The 19,299-nt window shown below is 35.8% G+C and overlaps 1 protein-coding gene across 5 annotated transcripts in view; it reads left to right on the top strand.

Moving 5' to 3' along the window:
* CTNNA2 (catenin alpha 2) overlaps positions 1 to 19,299 on the top strand; it is a 1,136,651-nt gene that overhangs the window by 230,867 nt on the left and 886,485 nt on the right. For all 5 annotated transcript variants that reach the window (XM_082745335.1, XM_082745334.1, XM_082745333.1 and 2 more), the window contains one exon: positions 14,687 to 14,882. In XM_082745335.1, the coding sequence (XP_082601461.1) occupies positions 14,687 to 14,882 (196 nt within the window). The remainder of the gene's footprint in view (positions 1 to 14,686; positions 14,883 to 19,299) is intronic.

Genomic DNA, 19,299 nt, shown 5'->3' with positions numbered 1-19,299 from the left:
CTGAAATTAAGCTCTTTTAATAGCACTATGCAGGTATATTCAGTTTGGAAGTTTAGAAAAACATTATGAGAAAATAAGGTGCATAGCTAAAGAAAATTATGAGACATTTCATAAAATATTTGGGACACTTGAGTAAAACAATGGAATGGTCAATTTGGATCAACATTAATTAAACTAATATTCTCCCATTTACAGTGGATATAGGAAATAAATTTCAAATATTTATATATAAAGCTTATCATCATGAACCACAAGTGAAGAACTTTATTTTATTAGGATATAGAATGTAGAGCTTAAAATAACTTAGGGGTAATTTTAAATTTAGAGCTGAAAAAAAGAAGTCCAAAGAAATTAATTTACCTCAGTATTAGAAGCTAATAAGTGATTGGTCTGGGGCTCAAGTTCCAATATTCTGACGTCACATCCAACAATTTCTGCATATGGCTGTGTGTTCACTGTTACTTTTTGGAGCATCTCCTTTGTTACTATGTACCTCAAATAAGCTATCATATTTAACTCTCACCACATTTCTATAAGGTCTACATTATTACCCTCAATTTTAAAAATAAGAAACTGAGTCTCAGATTCAGTGATTTCTCACCCAAATAAGAAATGGCTGACTCCAAAACTTATATGCTTTCCCCATGCCACTGCATTTTGATGACATTTCGTTCTGCAATATTGCTTTAGTACTGATCCTTTAGACCCCATTCTGCAGTTTCAAAAACACTAATACAGTCTTTTGTTGGGGGGTGAGGTGTTGCATGAAAGAATCCTTACTAATACAGTCTTTAAAGAGAAATGAGCTGCTTTCTTTTTTGTGAATTGTCCAAATAAAAGTTTACAAGAAGAATCTTGACAGGATAATTACATCCTGCTCATTTTCCCCTTTATTTAATCAGCAATTCCCTAGAACCTTGAAGCCTTTTAGAGGTAATCTAAAGAAATGTAGCTAGTCAATATGATAGTGCATTCAAGTGGAAGGCTGGCATTCTATCCATGAAGAGATGACCCAACAGTAAAATGTCAATGGGTGTGTGTGTGTGGTTTTCTTTTTTTTCCTCGAGCCATTGGCATTTTGCTAGTGGTTTTTAGTTTAATGGGAGAATAATAACAAATACATGTGGAAATAAAAAAAATCATTAGAGGGTAAAATTATTTATTTGAAAAACCAGAGAATGTTTTTAAAAAGGGTATGTCATGCATACCATAATGAAATTGTGTAGCCACATTTATTTACAGCTATATAATACAGTGGATTTTGTTTTTAGAAATGTATACTGTATATAAAATGAGGCAAATATGTGTTGAATATTATTTTAGGGTATAATAAGTGCTAGTGTCAAATTAAAACCAGAATTATTCTTCTTCAGTGGGCTTTATGACCTCTGGCAGACATATTTCTTAGAGTTTCATTGTCCTTTTCTGAATCATAAGGATGATGCTTTCATTTCCTCATTTTTACTGATATATGCTATGTGGGTAAGAAGCTGGGCATATCTGAAGAGGACTTATTTAGGGTTCTGTTAAGAAAGAACAAGGTGGCATTCTTAATCATGCTCTGTTGTGATTATAGAAACGATTCAACAACAGAAAAAAAATTGGATTTTGGTGGGATTGTTTTGCTTTTTGTTTTTGGAAGAAACTTTTAAAATATGCTAGTGGGGAAACATCCCCCCCCCCCAAACTTCGTAGGATTTGTGTTAAATGTATCTCCCAGGGATTTGGATATATCATTCCCTTTATACGAGGCCAGTAATGTTGGGTCTGTTCCAAGAAAAACTAATGGCTTACATATTTTTTTAATTTTAATTTTAATTTTTAATTTTAGTATTATATTTTTTGGTTTGCCAAGAATCTGAAGCTTCTTATCAGTATTTGTAAAAGATGGCTTGAAATTTATGTTTTAAATATACCAAAGTTACCAGGATCTGGAATTTGATGCAGTATTTTAAAAATACATGTCATATGATAAAACTGTAAAAGTCAAGGTAGCATGATAGGAATTTTAGCCTGTATTTTATTTTCTGTGTGTGTGTGTGTGTGTGTGTGTGTGTGCGCACACACACAAGGAAAAGGGAGAGGAGAGAGTTTGGGTAAATTTAATGGCTATTACAAAAAGTTTAAGAAAATGTACAAATCATTTTTATTTCATAAGATGAGGTTTATATCCCTACTTTTTCTGCTGGAGACATTTCTTTAAATACATTTAAAGTAGTAAGTGAAAATAAAGAATGTAATACCATGTATGATTGCTTCTGAATAGCCTGATCATTTGATTCTCCTTTTTTTTTATTGTTTGTTAAAGATCAACATGGTTTATGCTAAAATCTCCTGTCCATGTTAGAATTTTGGTTTTTGTTTTGTTTTGTTTTTTTAAGTTATTGCAACATTTTTTTGTTTTGGTATTATTAATTTTGAAAGTTGCTTCAGGAGGGAATAATTAACTGTAGCAAACAAAATAAGAATAGATAGACTATGCTCACAAAGTAATTAAATCACCTGTGTTGCAACTTTGAGTTCATTGATGCTTTTAGACTTCCTTTAGAAGTGTTGAACCCAGGAGTCCCATTATCTTTCTTGTTGTCTCCAGTGTTTTCTGTGCCTGGTTGATCTATTTCTGAATAACTTTTTCTGATTCCTTGAACTCATCAATGTGTTTTTCTGTACCTAGTAGTATTCAAGCTGATTGATACTCCCCAAGACATCCATTGTGTGGGCTCAGTGACAGTGGGAGGTCTGGTAGCTGTGTTTAACCACTAGTCTTGTCTGTGCGGGAGTGTTATATGTTCAGTTATACCATGGGTTTTACTTATCATTTTGGTCTGAAGGAAAGAGATAATTTAAGATGTGTGTGAGTGATAGAAATAGAAGATGTGTCATTTGCAGGAGCTTGGTAAAAATTTTAGTAGGTAGGAAATCTGGCTGATAGTCAGTGAGGTGCATTGAGGCAGGAAGTATTGAGGGAAATATCCTGACATTTGGGGTATCTTCAAGCCTTTGACAATAACTCCTTCAAGTGATTTCAAATTGAAAAGGAGGAGGAAAGATATTTGTCTTATAAGTATATTCCAGTTGCTCACCACAAAATGCAGTTTATCTCTTGAAGAGCTAAAAGAAAGAATCAGTTGAAGTTCTCCCAGGTCACAGAATCCTACCTGTCCTTCTCAAGTCAGGTGAGAGTATAGGTAAAATCAACAGGGAGCATTTAAAGAGAGTGTTTGTAAACCCGGTAGATTACATAACTAAGGATTATGTGTTCCTGTATCTATAGGCTTATTTAACAATATCTATGCTAATGTCCCAGTTTTTTAAAGGCATTAACTGGCTTCCTTGAAATTTCATATTTAATAATTCTTTGATTCAGTAGTTGGATCTTAACCTGAGAAAAACTTTGTAAGCTGACTTGTAACACTTTAGATTTGTGATTTTAATCTCTATGTTGTTTGTTTCTGTGAGAAAAATACTATTAAGTGGCAGTCATATTATTCTTAGTTTATTGAATTGTTAGGAAGAATGGCTTCTCAGAACTGTAGAAGAAAAAGTACTTGGCTCTTTTAAACTTCCTCATGTGGAAAATGGGAACTTATATCCCACAGTTCATAGAAGGAAGTATGTGAAAAACTGCATGAAAAGCAGAAGACTGGCACCCAAAGCTTTGTCTACCAAATGTTAAATAGAAATGTTACAAGACCCCAAATATGTATATGTACATATTTGTATGTATTTGTGTGTGCATATATGTATAGTGTATACTATTTATTTTTCTAAATGAGTGTGCATTCTTGAACTAATATATTAAATACATTATAAAATATTCATAATCATAGATATTTTGAAAATAATGTAAACTTTTAAAAACAATATTTTAACTATAAATAATACAGTGATGTAGTTAATATTAGCTGCTATAACAAATAAACCTCAAAATCTCAGATGTGTAACACAATAGACGTTTTCTTCTTATTATATAATATCCAAGTGAGTATTTCTGATTCATGGGTCACTCTCCTCCAAAGGAAAACTTAGATTCTTTGCCTCCTTCTATCTTGTGGCTTTATCTTCTTCAAAATCTGGTTTGCAAAATTCTCCTCTTGGGAGAATAAACATGGAGGAGAATTTTAACAAAGCAAATGGAGAAAAGCATGCACCGCTAACTTTTCTCACATTCTGTTGGCTAGAATTCAATTGGCCACATCAACTCCAAGGGAAATTGTGAAGTAGTGTTATCTTGTGATCAGAGGAAAAAGAAATAGGTTTGGTAGCACCCAACAGTCTTCCCTATTAACCATAATAAAAATAACAAATATAAAATATATAACTAAATGCTAAATATTCTGTAGGCTTAACTTTTTTAAAGTTCTGCAAATCATAGTTGCCTTAGAACATCATCAGCCAATATCTCAGGGAAACTGGGATGAGATTCATCACTAGTAATGATTGATGTAAATACATAATTCAACTCGTGGCTCAGAGGAAATTGTCTTTTTCTTCAGCCTCCTATGTAGCCAGCAAAGAGCTAGTATTAAGAGTAGAGGGAAGGGGGCGCCTGGGTGGCTCAGTAGGTTAAAGCCTCTGCGTTTGGCTTGGGTCACGATCCCAGGGTCCTGGGTTCGAGCCCCGCATCGGGCTCTCTGCTCCGCGGAGAGCCTGCTTCCTCCTCTCTCTCTGCCTGCCTTTCTTCCTACTTGTGATCTCTGTCTGTCAAATAAATAAATAAAATCTTTAATAAAAAAAAAAAAAGAGTAGGGGGAGGGTTAGCTCTGTATTTTCTTATAGTTCACTTGTGGTTGCATTTTTAGTATTATCTTCAAGCTCTGGTTTTTTTGCAAGTCTTTTTAAGTCTGTGGTCTATTTCTGTGTATGTGTGTGTGTGTGTTTGAAAATCAGTTAATATAACCCTCAAATCCACTTAACCAGTCATAGATTGAGGTGTAAGGGCACTACTGCTAATTTCTTGGGTATACGAACCTTCACCCTTCCCTCAATGTAGCTCATATGTGGCTCAGGACCATCTGACATATGGCTGGGGTGATTGTGTCAGTGTAAATCCTTTCATGAAACATTAATCTGACTTAATTTAAAAAATGTTTTTAGATTAAAACAAAACAAAACAATATAGGGATGCCTCGGTGGCTCAGTCTGTTAAGTGCCTGCCTTTGACCCAGGTCATGATCCCAGGGTCCTGGGATGGAGTCCGAATGGGGCTTCTTGCTTAGCCGGGAGCCTGCTTCTCCCTCTGCCTGCTCTGCCTGCTGCTCTCCCTGCTTGTGCTCGCTCTCTCTCTCTGACAGAAAAATAAGCAAATCTTTAAAAAACACCGATGTAAAATTCTGATATTTTTCTTACATCCCACTGATTATCTATTATTCCCTATAGAGTGTATGCATTATTAGAATCTACTAATCTTAAAAAAGGAAAATATGTAATCAAGTGCCTTTGTTTTTGTTTTTTTAAGATTTATTCTATTTTTGAGAAAGAGAGAGAATGAGTGAGGGGGAGGGACAAAGAGAGAATCTTCAACAGACAGCTGCCAAGTGAGAAGCCTAAAAGGGGCTCAGTCCATGGCCCATGAGATCATGACCTGAGCCAAACCAAAAGTTGGATGCTTAGCTGACTGAGTTACCCAGGTGCCCCAGAATCAGGTGTCTTTGTCAATCAAAGACTGAAATGAAAAGACTTGATGGCTTTAGAGAGAATGGAAATTTGGGTCAGCTGTTAGCTAACTGCATTGAGTGAAAAATATTCTTCACTTCTTTTGGTTTCAGATTTGTTTCTACACTGTCTTTGAACAGTCTTTAGTTTTATTTTGTTTCATTTTATTTTAACCTTCGTAAATGCAAAGTTGTGAATCATGGACATAGTTTAGTCATTCTTTTATTTTTAGTGACATTCAAAACAGCATGGGATTTCCTCAGATGGACAAGGATGGTTAAAACATTTAGGACTTTTAAGAACAGAAATGTCTTCTTACTCACTAAATCTTCAACTCTAAGCGATGCTCTTTCAGTGAATGTCTGGTGTTGTTTCAGTGTCTTAATTTTGAACTTCATATTTCATTGGTTGTAAGTAGATACTGAAAATCGTGCAGATTCTAGGAAAACCCAGGTTGTAAGTAGATCCTTGAAATAAATTTGATCTTGTGATTATTTTGTTTTATCAAATCTAAGATGCCATAAATTAAAAGATACATATTTAAGTGCCTCTGAGGAAAAAAAAATGCTATCAAATACATCTTTTAAAAGGCATAGATTGTAGGACTCATCCTTATTTCAGATATAGAAAAATATGAAGAAAAAGGCTTATCTTACAATCAGCAAAATACTATATTTAGGCAAAAATATGATAATTTACAGGATATATAAAGTACTAGAAGGTTAATACAGCTTAAAAGAAAGTGATTTTTTTTTTTAAAGCAAGGTAGATATAAGCACAAATAAGAGCAAAGGTTGAGACTAATGCAGTAATAGTAATTATCAAATCATATGCCTTCTAACAGGGATGACAAAATTAGGTTAAACATTTCGAAGTCAATGCAAAAAGGAAGCATTAATTTATTATACAGTTAATGTCCATAGCATAAAGTCAAACCAGTTTGTAAGGAGAAACTTCAGTATTCTGGCTACTAAAGTCATGGAGAAATTTCTCTGTATAGTATGGAAAATGACATTAAAAACCCTGCAGTATACAGAGTGATTTCCTAAAACTCATTGTGGTAGTATCCCTCCATTGATGTATGTGATATCACCCTACGGTAGTTAAAATATTTTTCCAGTCTCCAGTATAATACCATTTCTCTCTTTTCTTTTCTGCTTTAATTTAGACTGGTTGAGATTTTATACTGGTGGAGAGAGAATGCACAGAACTTCCTTCAAGCAAACTGAATGCTGTTTTCTCTCAGACTCGTTTTTTTGAAGGCAGTGAATCTAGACCATACTCCCCAGAGGTTATGAGAAATGGAGCTCCTCTGGGCACCTACTTAAATATGAAACAGCATGCCTTAATAGAGAGCAGGGAAAAATGTTAGTTTAACATCCTTGAAAGAAATTTTTCTTATGAAGAACATGTATCTAAAGAGAAGGCTACCCTATTTCATCTTGGCTTAGAGATACTACTGAGATACTTTCTAGGAAATAAGTTTGAATCACTTCTTACCTATATGAATAGATAATCCAGTACTCAATTGGACCTCTTCATAAACTGCAGCCACCTAAGCTGAGACAAAAATTTATTATATTTATTTATACTATAGAATATCTATTTTGGGGTTAATTTCTCAATGTTACTTTTTGGTATTTCATACTTCAAAAGAAAGTGTTTGGGAACTGTGTACCAAAGCAACTGAGTGAGAAGGTTTGCCTTGTAATTTTATTTAAAAGTTGAAAGTGTGGGGTACCTGGGCACCTAGGTAGCTCAGTGGGTTAAGCCTCTGCCTTCGGCTCAGGTCATGATCCTGGAGTCCTGGGACTGAGCCCTGCATCTGGCTTTCTGCTCGGCAGGGAGCCTGATTCCTCCTCTCTCTCTCTGCCCACTTGTGGTCTTTCTATCTGTCAAATAAATAAAATCTTTAAAAATAAATAAATAAAACTAATTCTATTAAGAAACAACAACAAATATATTGCCATTTGAGCATTTAACTTTCTCCTATCTTAAGTCAGACAGGTTTTCTTCTTTTGGGAATGTTTTGTTTATTTTTAGTTGTTCATGGAATAAATAACTTGTTTTTGATAATTTTGTTTCCAAATATTTTGCCTCAGAAAACTTGCTCTTTTTAAGTTGCAGCAGTCATCACAGCCGTCTCTTACTGTGACTGAGAAATTATGATGAATGAAGTACTTCAGAGAAGTGCAATGGTAGAATTCACAAAGACTTACTACTCACATCTGCAAAGTACACGAGTCCAACAAAACAATGCTGACATTGCCATTTTTATTTCCAGCTCTTGGTTCAGTGTTGTTGTTTTTCTGGAGAGTTCCAGCGATTGACTCATAGCATCCACATCTGTATAATCTTACTTTTCCATGTTCTTTGTGATTGCACAGTAGAGGAGGTTGCTTCTAGCCAAGAATCAGCTGGTTAATTCATCAATAAACTATATTTGAAGACTAGTGGTTTGCCGTGACACTCAAAATAGGAGAAAGAGGTCACCTGTTAGAAAGTCATTGCTTCACATCTTTCATTTTTTTTTTTTTTCATTTCAACTAGACTGCTGTTTCTGAAAGTAAGGTCCATAATCCATATGTATATCATGATCTTGTATGATTAATGCAAAATTCCCTAGCCCAGACCTACCTGAGCAGAAACACTGTAAGATTTATGTTTGTCTTCTATCAGGCATGTTGGTGATTTTTAGGCATGATCAAGTCTGAGAATTGTTGTCCTAAAATTCAGTGTTTCCCAGATTTTATTGTGCATATAAATTATCTAGGGATCTTGTTAAATCCAGATTCTTTTTTAGTAGGTCTGGAGTGGGGCCTAAAATTCTAATTTCTAACTAGCCTCAGGTGGCACTTGATGTCTCCAGAGTTCACTTTCAATTGACTGCCCCATGGGGAAGGCTTAGATAAACTACTCTGTTGCTGGTTCTTGGCAGATGTGACAGAGTTGCTGAGACAAAGTATCTTGGTGCCCTGACTGTGGCTTATTGTTTTGGGAAAAAAAGAAGTATTCCATGTCTATTCAGCTTTTAGATTATGGAAGTGGAGAACTGATCAAGTAGAGATCATGATGGGACATAGTCAGATAAACAAATCTTACAATAAAACACATTACAAGAAAAAGTAAAGAAAGAAGTGATCTGGGACACAGCTTTATTGCTATTACTCAGAAATGGTGAATTTTAAGACATTATATGTTGATTAGTCAGTCTAATACCAGCCTGGCTCTGATGGTTTTATACTCAGATCATACCTTCAGTGCATCTGAAAACAGTGGTGCCCATCTTCTGGCTATTGCTAATGTTTTCCTTCAGCCAGAGTCCATTGGGACCATCATTATGTCAAGAATGTAGGACCTTTGACCACTATACCCTTACCTATGAGCTGAAGGATTTCTTCCCTACTCAAATGAGAGGCAGGGATGTTGAAGAAATATAGGAGGTAGAACTAGAGAATAGTTAGTATCCTTCTAAACTAAGGTTGAAGAGCCTACAGAAAGGGGCATGTGAAAAATTTAGAGAGAAGTTGGCCTAGTTAAAGAAACAGGGTTCTGGAGGATGTGTTCAGAAGAACAGTTAAGGGAGTGATGGTAGCAGAATGCCTTGCTTAGCATGGGGGGGGGGGGGAGACGAAGATAGGTACAGAGAGAAGTAAGTTTGATGATAATGTCCTTTTTAAAGCTACGAGAGTTTGGAGAAGAGTACTGCTTAGAGAGTTAGCCAAGAGACATTTCCAGAAGGAAAGAAAGTTGAGTCAATAGCACTAAATGTGGCAGAGTGGTATGATGTGATAAAAAATAATTAGATTTTGGCAACTTATTGATTACCTTAGTGAGAGATCAGTTTAAGAGAACTTTGCTACAGGAGGTATGGGAATAAAACCAAAATTTAGTGGGCTGAGAAATGAATAGAAAGAGAAAAACGAACACTTTAAATATATGCTAAAAAAAAAATTGGCAGTGACTAATAAAATCTCAGCTCTTTGCTTGGCATTGACCAAAGTTTGTTCCACCACATCTGTCTAACTTCACTTTCTGTATCATTCATATACAGCCTTTTTACCAAGTAGATCTGGTCTCCTTACTGCCTTAGAAACATTATTGCAATTCTACATAGGTCAATATTCATGTTATTACTCCTGGTCTCTGTTGCTGGATAGAAGTTTTCTCCCTTCTTTTCCCTTCCCTTCCTTTTCTTCTCTCTTCTTTTCTTCCTTCCTTTTCTTTTCCTTCCTCTCTCTTTTCTTTTTCTTCCTTTTCTTTTTTCTTCTTTCTTTCGTTCTTTCTCCTATTGCACAAAAAGATGTACTTGCAAATTATTAGAAAGGAAAGAAGAGATTTGGATCTTATATGACTCTGGGCTTGGATGAAAATTGATGTGGGCATTAGAGAGAGAGTGCCTGTTTGGGGTAGGAGGAGGCATACCATTCTACCAGGAATTTCCACAGAATAGCCATCTCTCAAAAGACTGCCCTGAATACTTAATAGTCTGTTAAGGACTATATATATACCCAAGACCCAGTGCCAGTCTGAATATTGAATCTTAAGCACAGATACCTGTAGCATCAGAGGTCACTGAGCTGCCTCTGTGACTACTACCTTTTGATCAGAATATGTCCCTGCTGCTTTGCCTTCTCTAAGGCATCCAGTTATGGACTCCATTTTGTTCTTATATTGAAGCTGCCTGTGCTCTTGCCGAGCATTGATAGTTTGGATACACCTTAGCTTACTGAGGAGGTGGTGGATGTATCTGTGAGACTAAATAGTGGTTGTCTTCAGTAAAAACTCTGATTTTTGTTCTTAAGTATATCCCCGTCCTTTATTCTTCTTCATTTTATTTGGAGAAGAATACTATTTTTATGGAAGCCCTCAGCTCTACCATTGTGTTAGTTAACAGTAAATTTAGAACACTTTCTTCCATCCTTCACACTCAACTGATACAAAGATCCCTGATGTGTTTATTCAGCTTGAGACTTTTGAATACATCAGATGTTATAAGGCATTGTGGAAAGGTAGGATAAAACTGTTAGTTAATGTTGTCCTAAATTGATAAGTACATTCTTACACAAAGATATCTAAATAATGCCATTGAATCTAAAGATAACAGTAGGATACAAATAGCACATATAGATAATAATTGAGACATATATGAAGGAGAAATATATTTTAAGATTATTTTATCCTTTAACAGACTCTCATTCAGTTAGAGAGTAAAACTAGAAGAAACTACTGAATTCTAAAATTCTAATGAAATAGTATCAGGCATAGGAATAATTTAGCCTTTAGTTTTTCTTGAACCATATGAATTTAAGGAAGCTATTTTTTCAAGCTGTGATGCATCTTTAATTCTAATTTCTTCATCTGTAAAATACCAGGATAGAACTGGCATAGATGGGCTTTAACTTTCACAATTCAGAAATAGCATAGCTCTTTCCCCTGAAAATATAGGTATAGGTCAAGAAGAATAAAAATATATAACATCAAGGTGAAAATGATAGCTTCAAGTGGGAGAAAAGGAAAATGTTTAATAGTATAAAGTGCCATAGATTCTTACTGGAGGGCAGGAGAGTTTGCTCAGCTAGCAGGAGAGTGGAATTGAATTGGAGAGTTGCGTAGTAGAGCTTGACTAAAATATACTGGCCAAAAAGAGCAACAAGAGTCCTGCTATGCACATCCTAAATGACCTTTCCCTAATTTACTAAAAGCCTTTTAACTTTGCGACTGGAAAGGGAAATGAACTGAAAGAAGAGAAATTGTCTTGGCTTTCTTGCTGGTTGTATGACTATCTGAAATGCTACTTGTAGAATAATATGAAGAGAAATGACATCTTAACATTTTTGTCTTCCCATCTAAGAATACGGTATGTCTCACAATTATTGAAGTTACCCTTTATGTTCTTCATTAAAATTTTTATCTTTCCCCCTCATCTATGTTTTGTGTTATGGTTATCTCTGATAATATACATTTTTGATTAGTGTGAATAAGATATTTAAAACTACATTTTTTTAAAGATTTTATTTATTTATTTGACAGAGAGAGATCACAAGTAGGCAGAGAGGCAGGCAGAGAGAGAGAGAAGAGGAAGCAAGCTCCCCGCTGAGCAGAGAGCCCGATGCGGGACTCGATCCCGGGACCCTGAGATCATGACCTGAGCCGAAGGCAGTGGCTTAACCCACTGAGCCACCTAGGTGCCCCTAAAACTACATTTTTGAAGAGATGTATTTATTTGTTTGAGGGAGAGAGAATGTGTGCAAATGGGGTGGGGTGGGTAGAATGAGAATATCTTCAAGCTGACTCCCTGCTAAATGCAGAGCCTACCTGGGGATCCATCCCACCACCAGTCATGACCTGAACCAAAACCAAGAGTCAGACACTTAACTGACTGAGCCAACCAGGTGCCCCTACAACTACATTTGTTCTTCTTCTTTTATTTTTTTCCTTTTTCTTTTTAACTGGTTGGTGATGTATATGTCAGATTTTTTTTTTAATTGTCTATCTAGTATCTAGCCACCTTGTTCTTTGCTCTTATGGTAATTCTAATAGTTTGTCTTTGAATTCTTTTGCATTTTATTGCTATGGTTGTATTCTATATAGGTAATAGCATAATTTGCTGTTTGCCTTTGTAACATTTATTTCTCTTTTTTAAAAATCCAACTTGTTGACTGTGTCCTTTAGTAAAACACCAAATACCAATGGGGAGGGTTGACCACTGTTTCTTTATTCTAAACTTTATTCTCAGGATTAAGACCTGAGCATTTATGGAGCCCTATCACATTCCCTCTCCTTTTCTCTTTCATCCCATCATGGTCTTCCACTCATGAGTAAGTGAGAGCTCCAAGTAGAGGACTGAACTGATTTGCTTCATTTTGATGTAATCACATATTTCTTAGGAACTTCTGTAATATGCCATGGCTTTTTTTTTTTCTCATAAAAGTAACGCTTTATACTAACTCATTATTATAAGCATACCTAAGCTATGTTTATATAGTAATGCAGCATGCGATAATAGAAAAATTGGAATGTGTTTACCTTTACAGAAAATGAATGGATGATGTAGTCATTTTGCTATTTTAACATATTCACTCTCAGCTTCTACTCCCCCAAGAGGTCAATATACCCTACGTTAACAACTCTTTGCCCTCTCTGTTGTTTCTAATTGGAGAAGACTGAAAGAAATTAGATCACAGGACTTCTCAGAATTTTATATACAATGAGAATAAATGGGATATCAGTGAGAATAGGAGTATTTGCCTCTGATAATGAGCCTAGCATAAATCAAGATTTTTGAGGTGTTTGCAGTATTTGCTGAGGGGGCTTTTGTGCTTATTTCCAGGTATTGGCTGTTTGGGGGAGTTGAGGTTCTAGAAGAGTTGTGTGTTAATGTGTTAAAGTATATCTTTATTAAGAAGAACACTCTTGGGACACCTGGATGGCTCATACAGTTAAGCATCTATCTGCCTTTGGCTTGGGTCATGATCCTAGGGTCCTGGGATCCAGCCCTATATGCTGCTCCCTCTCCCTCTGCCTGCCACTCCCCTGCTTGTACTCTCTGTCAAAAAAATAAAATCTTAAAAAAACAAAAACAAAAACAAAAGAACACTCTTGTGCCTTAGGAAAGTAACTTTTGTGACAGGCTGTCTTTTTTCTGACGGTTGCCTCATTGTGGGTGGAACTGAAAAGGCTAATGTGTTATGAGCTACATACACATTTTACAGCTATCGTTATCTGACAGTCTTATTCTTAATGATGTTACCTTCCTTTTTTAATTTTTTTTTTGTCTAGTGTTTGTACTTAAATGTCCTTATAGAGTCTTTCTTTAATTCACTGCATCTAATTATTTAGCAGTCAAAAGAGAGCTAAGTATGTCAGTTCCCAGTGTTACATTCACCACCTCTTAAGTATCGCTTCTGCTTGTATTCATCATCTTAGTTCACATTTATTCAATACTTTTTCCCTCTGGTGTTATCGATTGCCCTTAAACTGACTGGACATTAATTGTGACTTTGACTAATTACTTTGTTTGCTCTTGGATTTTGGATAAAATAGCGGAAACAACAGCATTTGGACCTTCCGTGTGGATTAGTTTTCTTGATAATCTCCAGTAAAATCCAGAGTCTGCTAATCAGGGCAAATGTTAATGAAAATAAACCACAGCATCCACAGTCTTATGAAGCCGGTAAAAAATATGGAGGCCACAGTGACTCACAACGTTTGCTGAACAGACTATGAAACCAGTTTTCCACCCCCGTCTCCCTACTCTCAAACTTCTCACTGGTAGAAAAGAAAGGATCAGAAATCTGTAGGAGATAAGTTGTTTTCAGAGATACTAACAGCTTTGTTAGCAAATTAAATAACTTTTATAGTACTAAAAGAAGTTTGGCAGTTGAGATATGTATACAAATCATGATACTTGGAAAAGGAGTGGCAATGACAATCTAATTTCAAGTCTGGAAATTTTAGCTGGTTAACCAAATGTTGAGACTGATTCATTCGGTTCCCTCAGATCAAATTTACCATTTTGTTTTTATAAGATGAATTCAGAAATAGCATAGCTCTTCAAAAGTCCTTGGTGAGTGACCTGTAACTAATGGGTGTTGATGACCCACCCTTTATTAACTGTTCTTTTACCTTTATCCTGACTCTGGGGACTCAGACTGGGTGTTGGTCCTCCTGAATTGCTTGGAGAGAACTCCACATTGGTTTTCCTTTTCTTGCTTCCCCAAAGCTGGTTACTCCAGTGTGCAATGTCTTACCCGTCTGTGAAAGCACAACGTCCATTGAACTAGAAACTAAACTACCAGTGGGTGTGCTCTTCCAACTCATTCACATACTTTTTTTTTTCCTCTATGAAATAAATGGCTGTTTATTTATATGCTAACCCATATAATTCCCCATTTTCCTTAAGAGTAGGTCATGGGATGTGCATTCATGAATTAACAAACAAGGACTATTTTAAAATGACGAGATGATAATGTGTTTTTTTCTAGACAATTGTGCAGATTAGTTTGACAGTTTTTCTTTGGTCTTTAAGGTGACAACCCTTGTCAACACAAGCAACAAAGGCCCATCTGGTAAAAAGAAAGGGAGGTCAAAGAAAGCCCATGTACTGGCTGCATCTGTAGAACAAGCCACTCAAAACTTCCTGGATAAGGGTGAACAGATCGCTAAGGAGAGCCAAGATCTCAAAGAAGAATTGGTCGCCGCGGTAGAGGATGTGCGCAAGCAAGGTAGGAAGAATAATATTGTTCAAGAGGGTTATATATTGATGTGCAAACAATGGATTTATCTCTAGAATCAGTGCATATTTGCTCAAAGAAGTCGTCTTCTGTTTTCCTCAGTATCTGTGCTTGTCATTTTTAATATTTGCTGGACTTAGGTGCATAGACAAATAGAGATGTTTTTAGTTGTGGCAGTAAGTAAGCACAGCTATGAAAGCTTTATGTCCGCAGTTACTTCCAGATTTCCGAGTTGTTTTCTCTTGGTAGATGAATGTGGACTCCTGTGTCATACTGGGGCTCTAGGGAGGGCAGGATGAGAATACCTCATACTTACAGAGTCACTGAACGTCCTGGGTTTTAAAGAGGAGGGAGGAGATGACTGTAAAGTAATATAATGAAATTATTGTTGGTTTGTATGATTTTCAAATTTATAACTTCAGTTCACAGCTAGTTAGATCTCTATGGACCAGTTAATTATATAACTAGCTAGTTAACTATAATGCAATTTTTCAGCATACTTAAAATTTTTAATTATGGTAAAATACACATAACATAAAGTGTACCATTTTAACCATTTTTCAAAAGTGTATAATTCAGTAGTGTTAGGTATATTCACCACATTGTTGAGCAGCCAATCTCCAGATTTTTTTCATCCTTTAAGACTGGAAATTTATCTACAAAACAACAATTCTTCATTTTCCCATTGCCCTAGATCCTGGCAACCACTCTTCTCCTTCTCTTTTCTATGAATTTAGCTACTCTATGTACCTTATATAAGTGGGACCATATAGTATTTCTTAGTGACTGACTTATTTTAGCATAATGTCTTCATGGTTCATCCATGTTGGAGCATGGGTCAGAATTTCCTTCATTTTTAGGACTGAAAATATCTAGTGTATGTATATACCACATTTTCTTTATCTCTTCATCCATTGATAAACATAGGTTTTCTTCCGCCTTTTGGCTATTGTGAACAGTTCTGCTATGAACATAAATATAGAAATACCTCTTTTTCAGTTCTTTTGTGTATATACCTAGAGATGGAATTGTTGGATTATATGGTAATTCTACTTTTAATTTTTTGAGGAAACTCTGTACTATTTTCCATAGCAACTGTACCCTTTTACATTTTCACCAACAGTGCACAAGTGTTCCAGTTGAGCCATATCCTTGTGAACGCTTGTTTTCTTTTCTTTTTTATCATAGTCATCGTAATGCATGTAGGGTGATGGCTCCTTGTGCTTTCCATTAGCATTTATCTAATAATTAGTTATATTGAGCATCTTGTCATATGCTGGTTGGCCTTTTGTCTATCTTCCTTGGAGAAATGTGTATTCATGTCCTTTGTTCACTTTTAAATCAGTTTGTGGTGTTGTTGCGTTGTGAGCTTCTTTATCCATTTTGGATATGAACCCCTTATTAGATATTGTTTTGCAAATGTGTTCTCCCTTTCTGTAGGTTTCCTTTTCACTCCATTGATTGTGTTCTTTGATACACAGAAGTTTTTAATTTTGGTGTAGTTCTGTTCAGAATTTGTGGTTGAAAATGCCAAGGCACCATGAAATCAGAACAGATTACCCCCCCACCTGGCCTCCTTCCTGTGTTTTTTATGTCAGTCAAAGCCCTGCATATGTATCCCACTGCACGTTTCACAAATCTTGGTATCGTTCTTGTTATTTTTCTCTCCTTCCAAATACAGACTGTTACAAAGTCCCATAGATTTTTAATTCTCAAGTATCTCTCAAGTGGACCAGTTCCTGTCTTATTTGTTCAGAAGTACCATGTTCTACCTGCCCCAGGGTTTTAGAACATACTGTCCTCTTTTACATAGTTAAGGATGACTCATTCTGGACATCCCAGCTCAAAGAAAACCTTCCTAAGGAAACCTTTCCTGACACTTTTGTCATACTTTTTTGTTGCTTTTTCCCTTATCACATTGCATAGGAGAGTTTAATATTTGTGAAGTAACCTGACTGATAACTTTCTACCCTGCAATACTATAAATTAATAAAGGTAGAAACCAGACCGTGTCTCTTTGGCTGATCCATGCTCTGCAGTTCTTAGCAGTCAGAAGACTTCAATGAGTATTTTTTGAATAAATGAAGCAATAGATGAATAAATATTCCATCCCTTTTCTGCCTACAAAACTACCACTTTTTAAAATTCAGAGATGGATCTTTAGTCCTTGGAAATACCAACCCTCCTTCTCCCCCAACAGCCATCATTCTTCATGCTGCCATCTTCTTCCCTATCTTCTCTCCTCTGAAAGTTAATTTCATTTACATTACCCTAATATAAATTGTTATGTAATTTGAAATGTTAGATTTTACAGATTTCATCTAATGTGGATGAAGAATATTTGTATATGTGTTTTAACAACAAGAAAGCTTCCAAGTTTTCAAGTGCTGTTGAAGACTGGTATTCTTTCTGAATTGCAAATGTACACTGTTTGTTTTCATGCATATGTAGGATTTTTCCCTTTCTTTTTTAGGGTGACTGCCATATAATAAATTGCATACATTTAAAGTGCACAATTTTATAAGCTTTGACAATTGTATACACTGTAAAACCATCATCACACTCAGGATTGTGAACCTATCCCTAATGAGGAGGGTTTTGATTGGTCCCTACCTAGAATGCTTTCTCAAAGCATTTATCTTTTATGGTGATATACTTTCCTTTTTAGTTTTTTTCCAACAATCTTTTAGCTTTCCTTTATTTTTTCCTTACAATTTAGTTTTCACACATTCTGTAGAAATTAATATTTCAGTTTTCTCAAAGCTTATACAAGCAATGCTATTTTTTTTTTTTTTTGGATGTGATGTAATAACCAACATAGTTCTTGGCCAGCCTGTCCAGGGGATATGAGAGTGGGATTTTTAAAAAAGATTTTATTTATTTATTAGAGAGAGAGAGAGAATACAAGCTGAGGGAGAAGTGGGAGCCTGACATGGGTCTCCAACCCAGGACCCTGAGATCATGACCCAAGCTGAAGGCGGATGCTTAACCAGCTGAGCCACTCAGGCATCCCGAGAGTGAGATTTTTTGAAGATGCTAGTTTAGGACAGCTTACAGAGGTCACTCTTCTAGAGGATATTTTAAGCTTTCTCTGTATTATCCACCTCTCATTATAGAAAAATTATGTATCAGAAGTGATGCCTGTGTGTTAACTCTATACAAGCTCGACTAGTGAGGCACCTGGGAGGCTCAGCCAGTTAAGTGTCTGCTTTTGGCTCAGGTCATGATCCCTGAGTCCTGGAATCGAGCCCAGCCTCGGGCTCCCAGTTTAGTGCGGAGTCTGCCTCTCTCTCTACCTCTGCCTCTCTCTCTCTTTCTCTCTCTCTCTCAAATATATGAATAAAATCTTTAAAAAAAAAAAAAAACAACTCAACTATCACATGTGCATTTTGCCGAACATTGTCAGATTTAAGGAAACATTACAAAATGCTTGCAAAATAACAAGCATTCTATAGGAAAAAGCTTTAGAAATTTTCTTTTTCTGTTTCTCTCATTGCCAAATATCTCTCACCCACAAATAGAGTTCAGATGTCTGTCATATGTGACAGATGCCTCTTATCTCTGACAACAAGGTCCTCAGGCTCTCCTTCGCATGTGTGCCCATAGGGCTCTCCTTTCTGCCCTCTGGCCCTTCTCAGTTCTGAGTGTATGATCTCCTTAGCCCATCTGGTTTTATCCAATTTTTCCATTGGCCCCATACCTCGATTTTATTTACAAATGAGAGCCTGGGTTGATTTTCGGAGAGAGAGAAGGAGATCAAGGGGAACAGTTAAGGATTAGAACAGGACTATTTAGTTATTGGAAACTTCAAAACGTAGTATCTTTCCTCCCGCCCTAGAAATCTACTTTCTTACCTGTAAGATGATATTCAGAAATTATGGGAATGCTGACATTGAGAAATAATATCTTCCTGTAAAGTGGCCCTAGTGTCTGTATATGCTCACTTATCAAATAATGTGTAGTTTAGAACTGAAGCTGAGAGGTTATCTGTTACTATTGAGTTGTTTTTGCTTTTAAATCAAATGGTCAGAAGTGTTGCCACTTTCTCAATAATTTTCAGCATGAGTCAAAGCCAGAAGTTTTAATATTGTGCAACTCCATTTTTAGACTTTTGATACAGAAGCATTTCTTGTTGGCTTTTGGTTTTGTTTTGTTTTTTAAGATTTCACAGCATCCATAATTATAACCACTGTAATACAGCAAGATTATATATGAAATTATCTAGTTATGCCATTATTGTTTCTAGGCTAACTTAGTGTTGTTTGAATTTCTTTATCATTTGAAAAATGTATTATCTCTTTTAAACCTAAACTCTATGCCAGATTCTTAAAAGTGCTCAGTATGAGGGGTGATGATATTTTTACTCTAGATTATTCCAGTAGAAGATTTTCCTGTACTTTTAAGTTCT

Source organism: Mustela nivalis (genome assembly GCF_964662115.1).
Source record: "Mustela nivalis genome assembly, chromosome: 8".
NCBI lineage: Eukaryota > Metazoa > Chordata > Mammalia > Carnivora > Mustelidae > Mustela > Mustela nivalis.
This window is presented reverse-complemented; position numbering and strand designations above follow the sequence as displayed.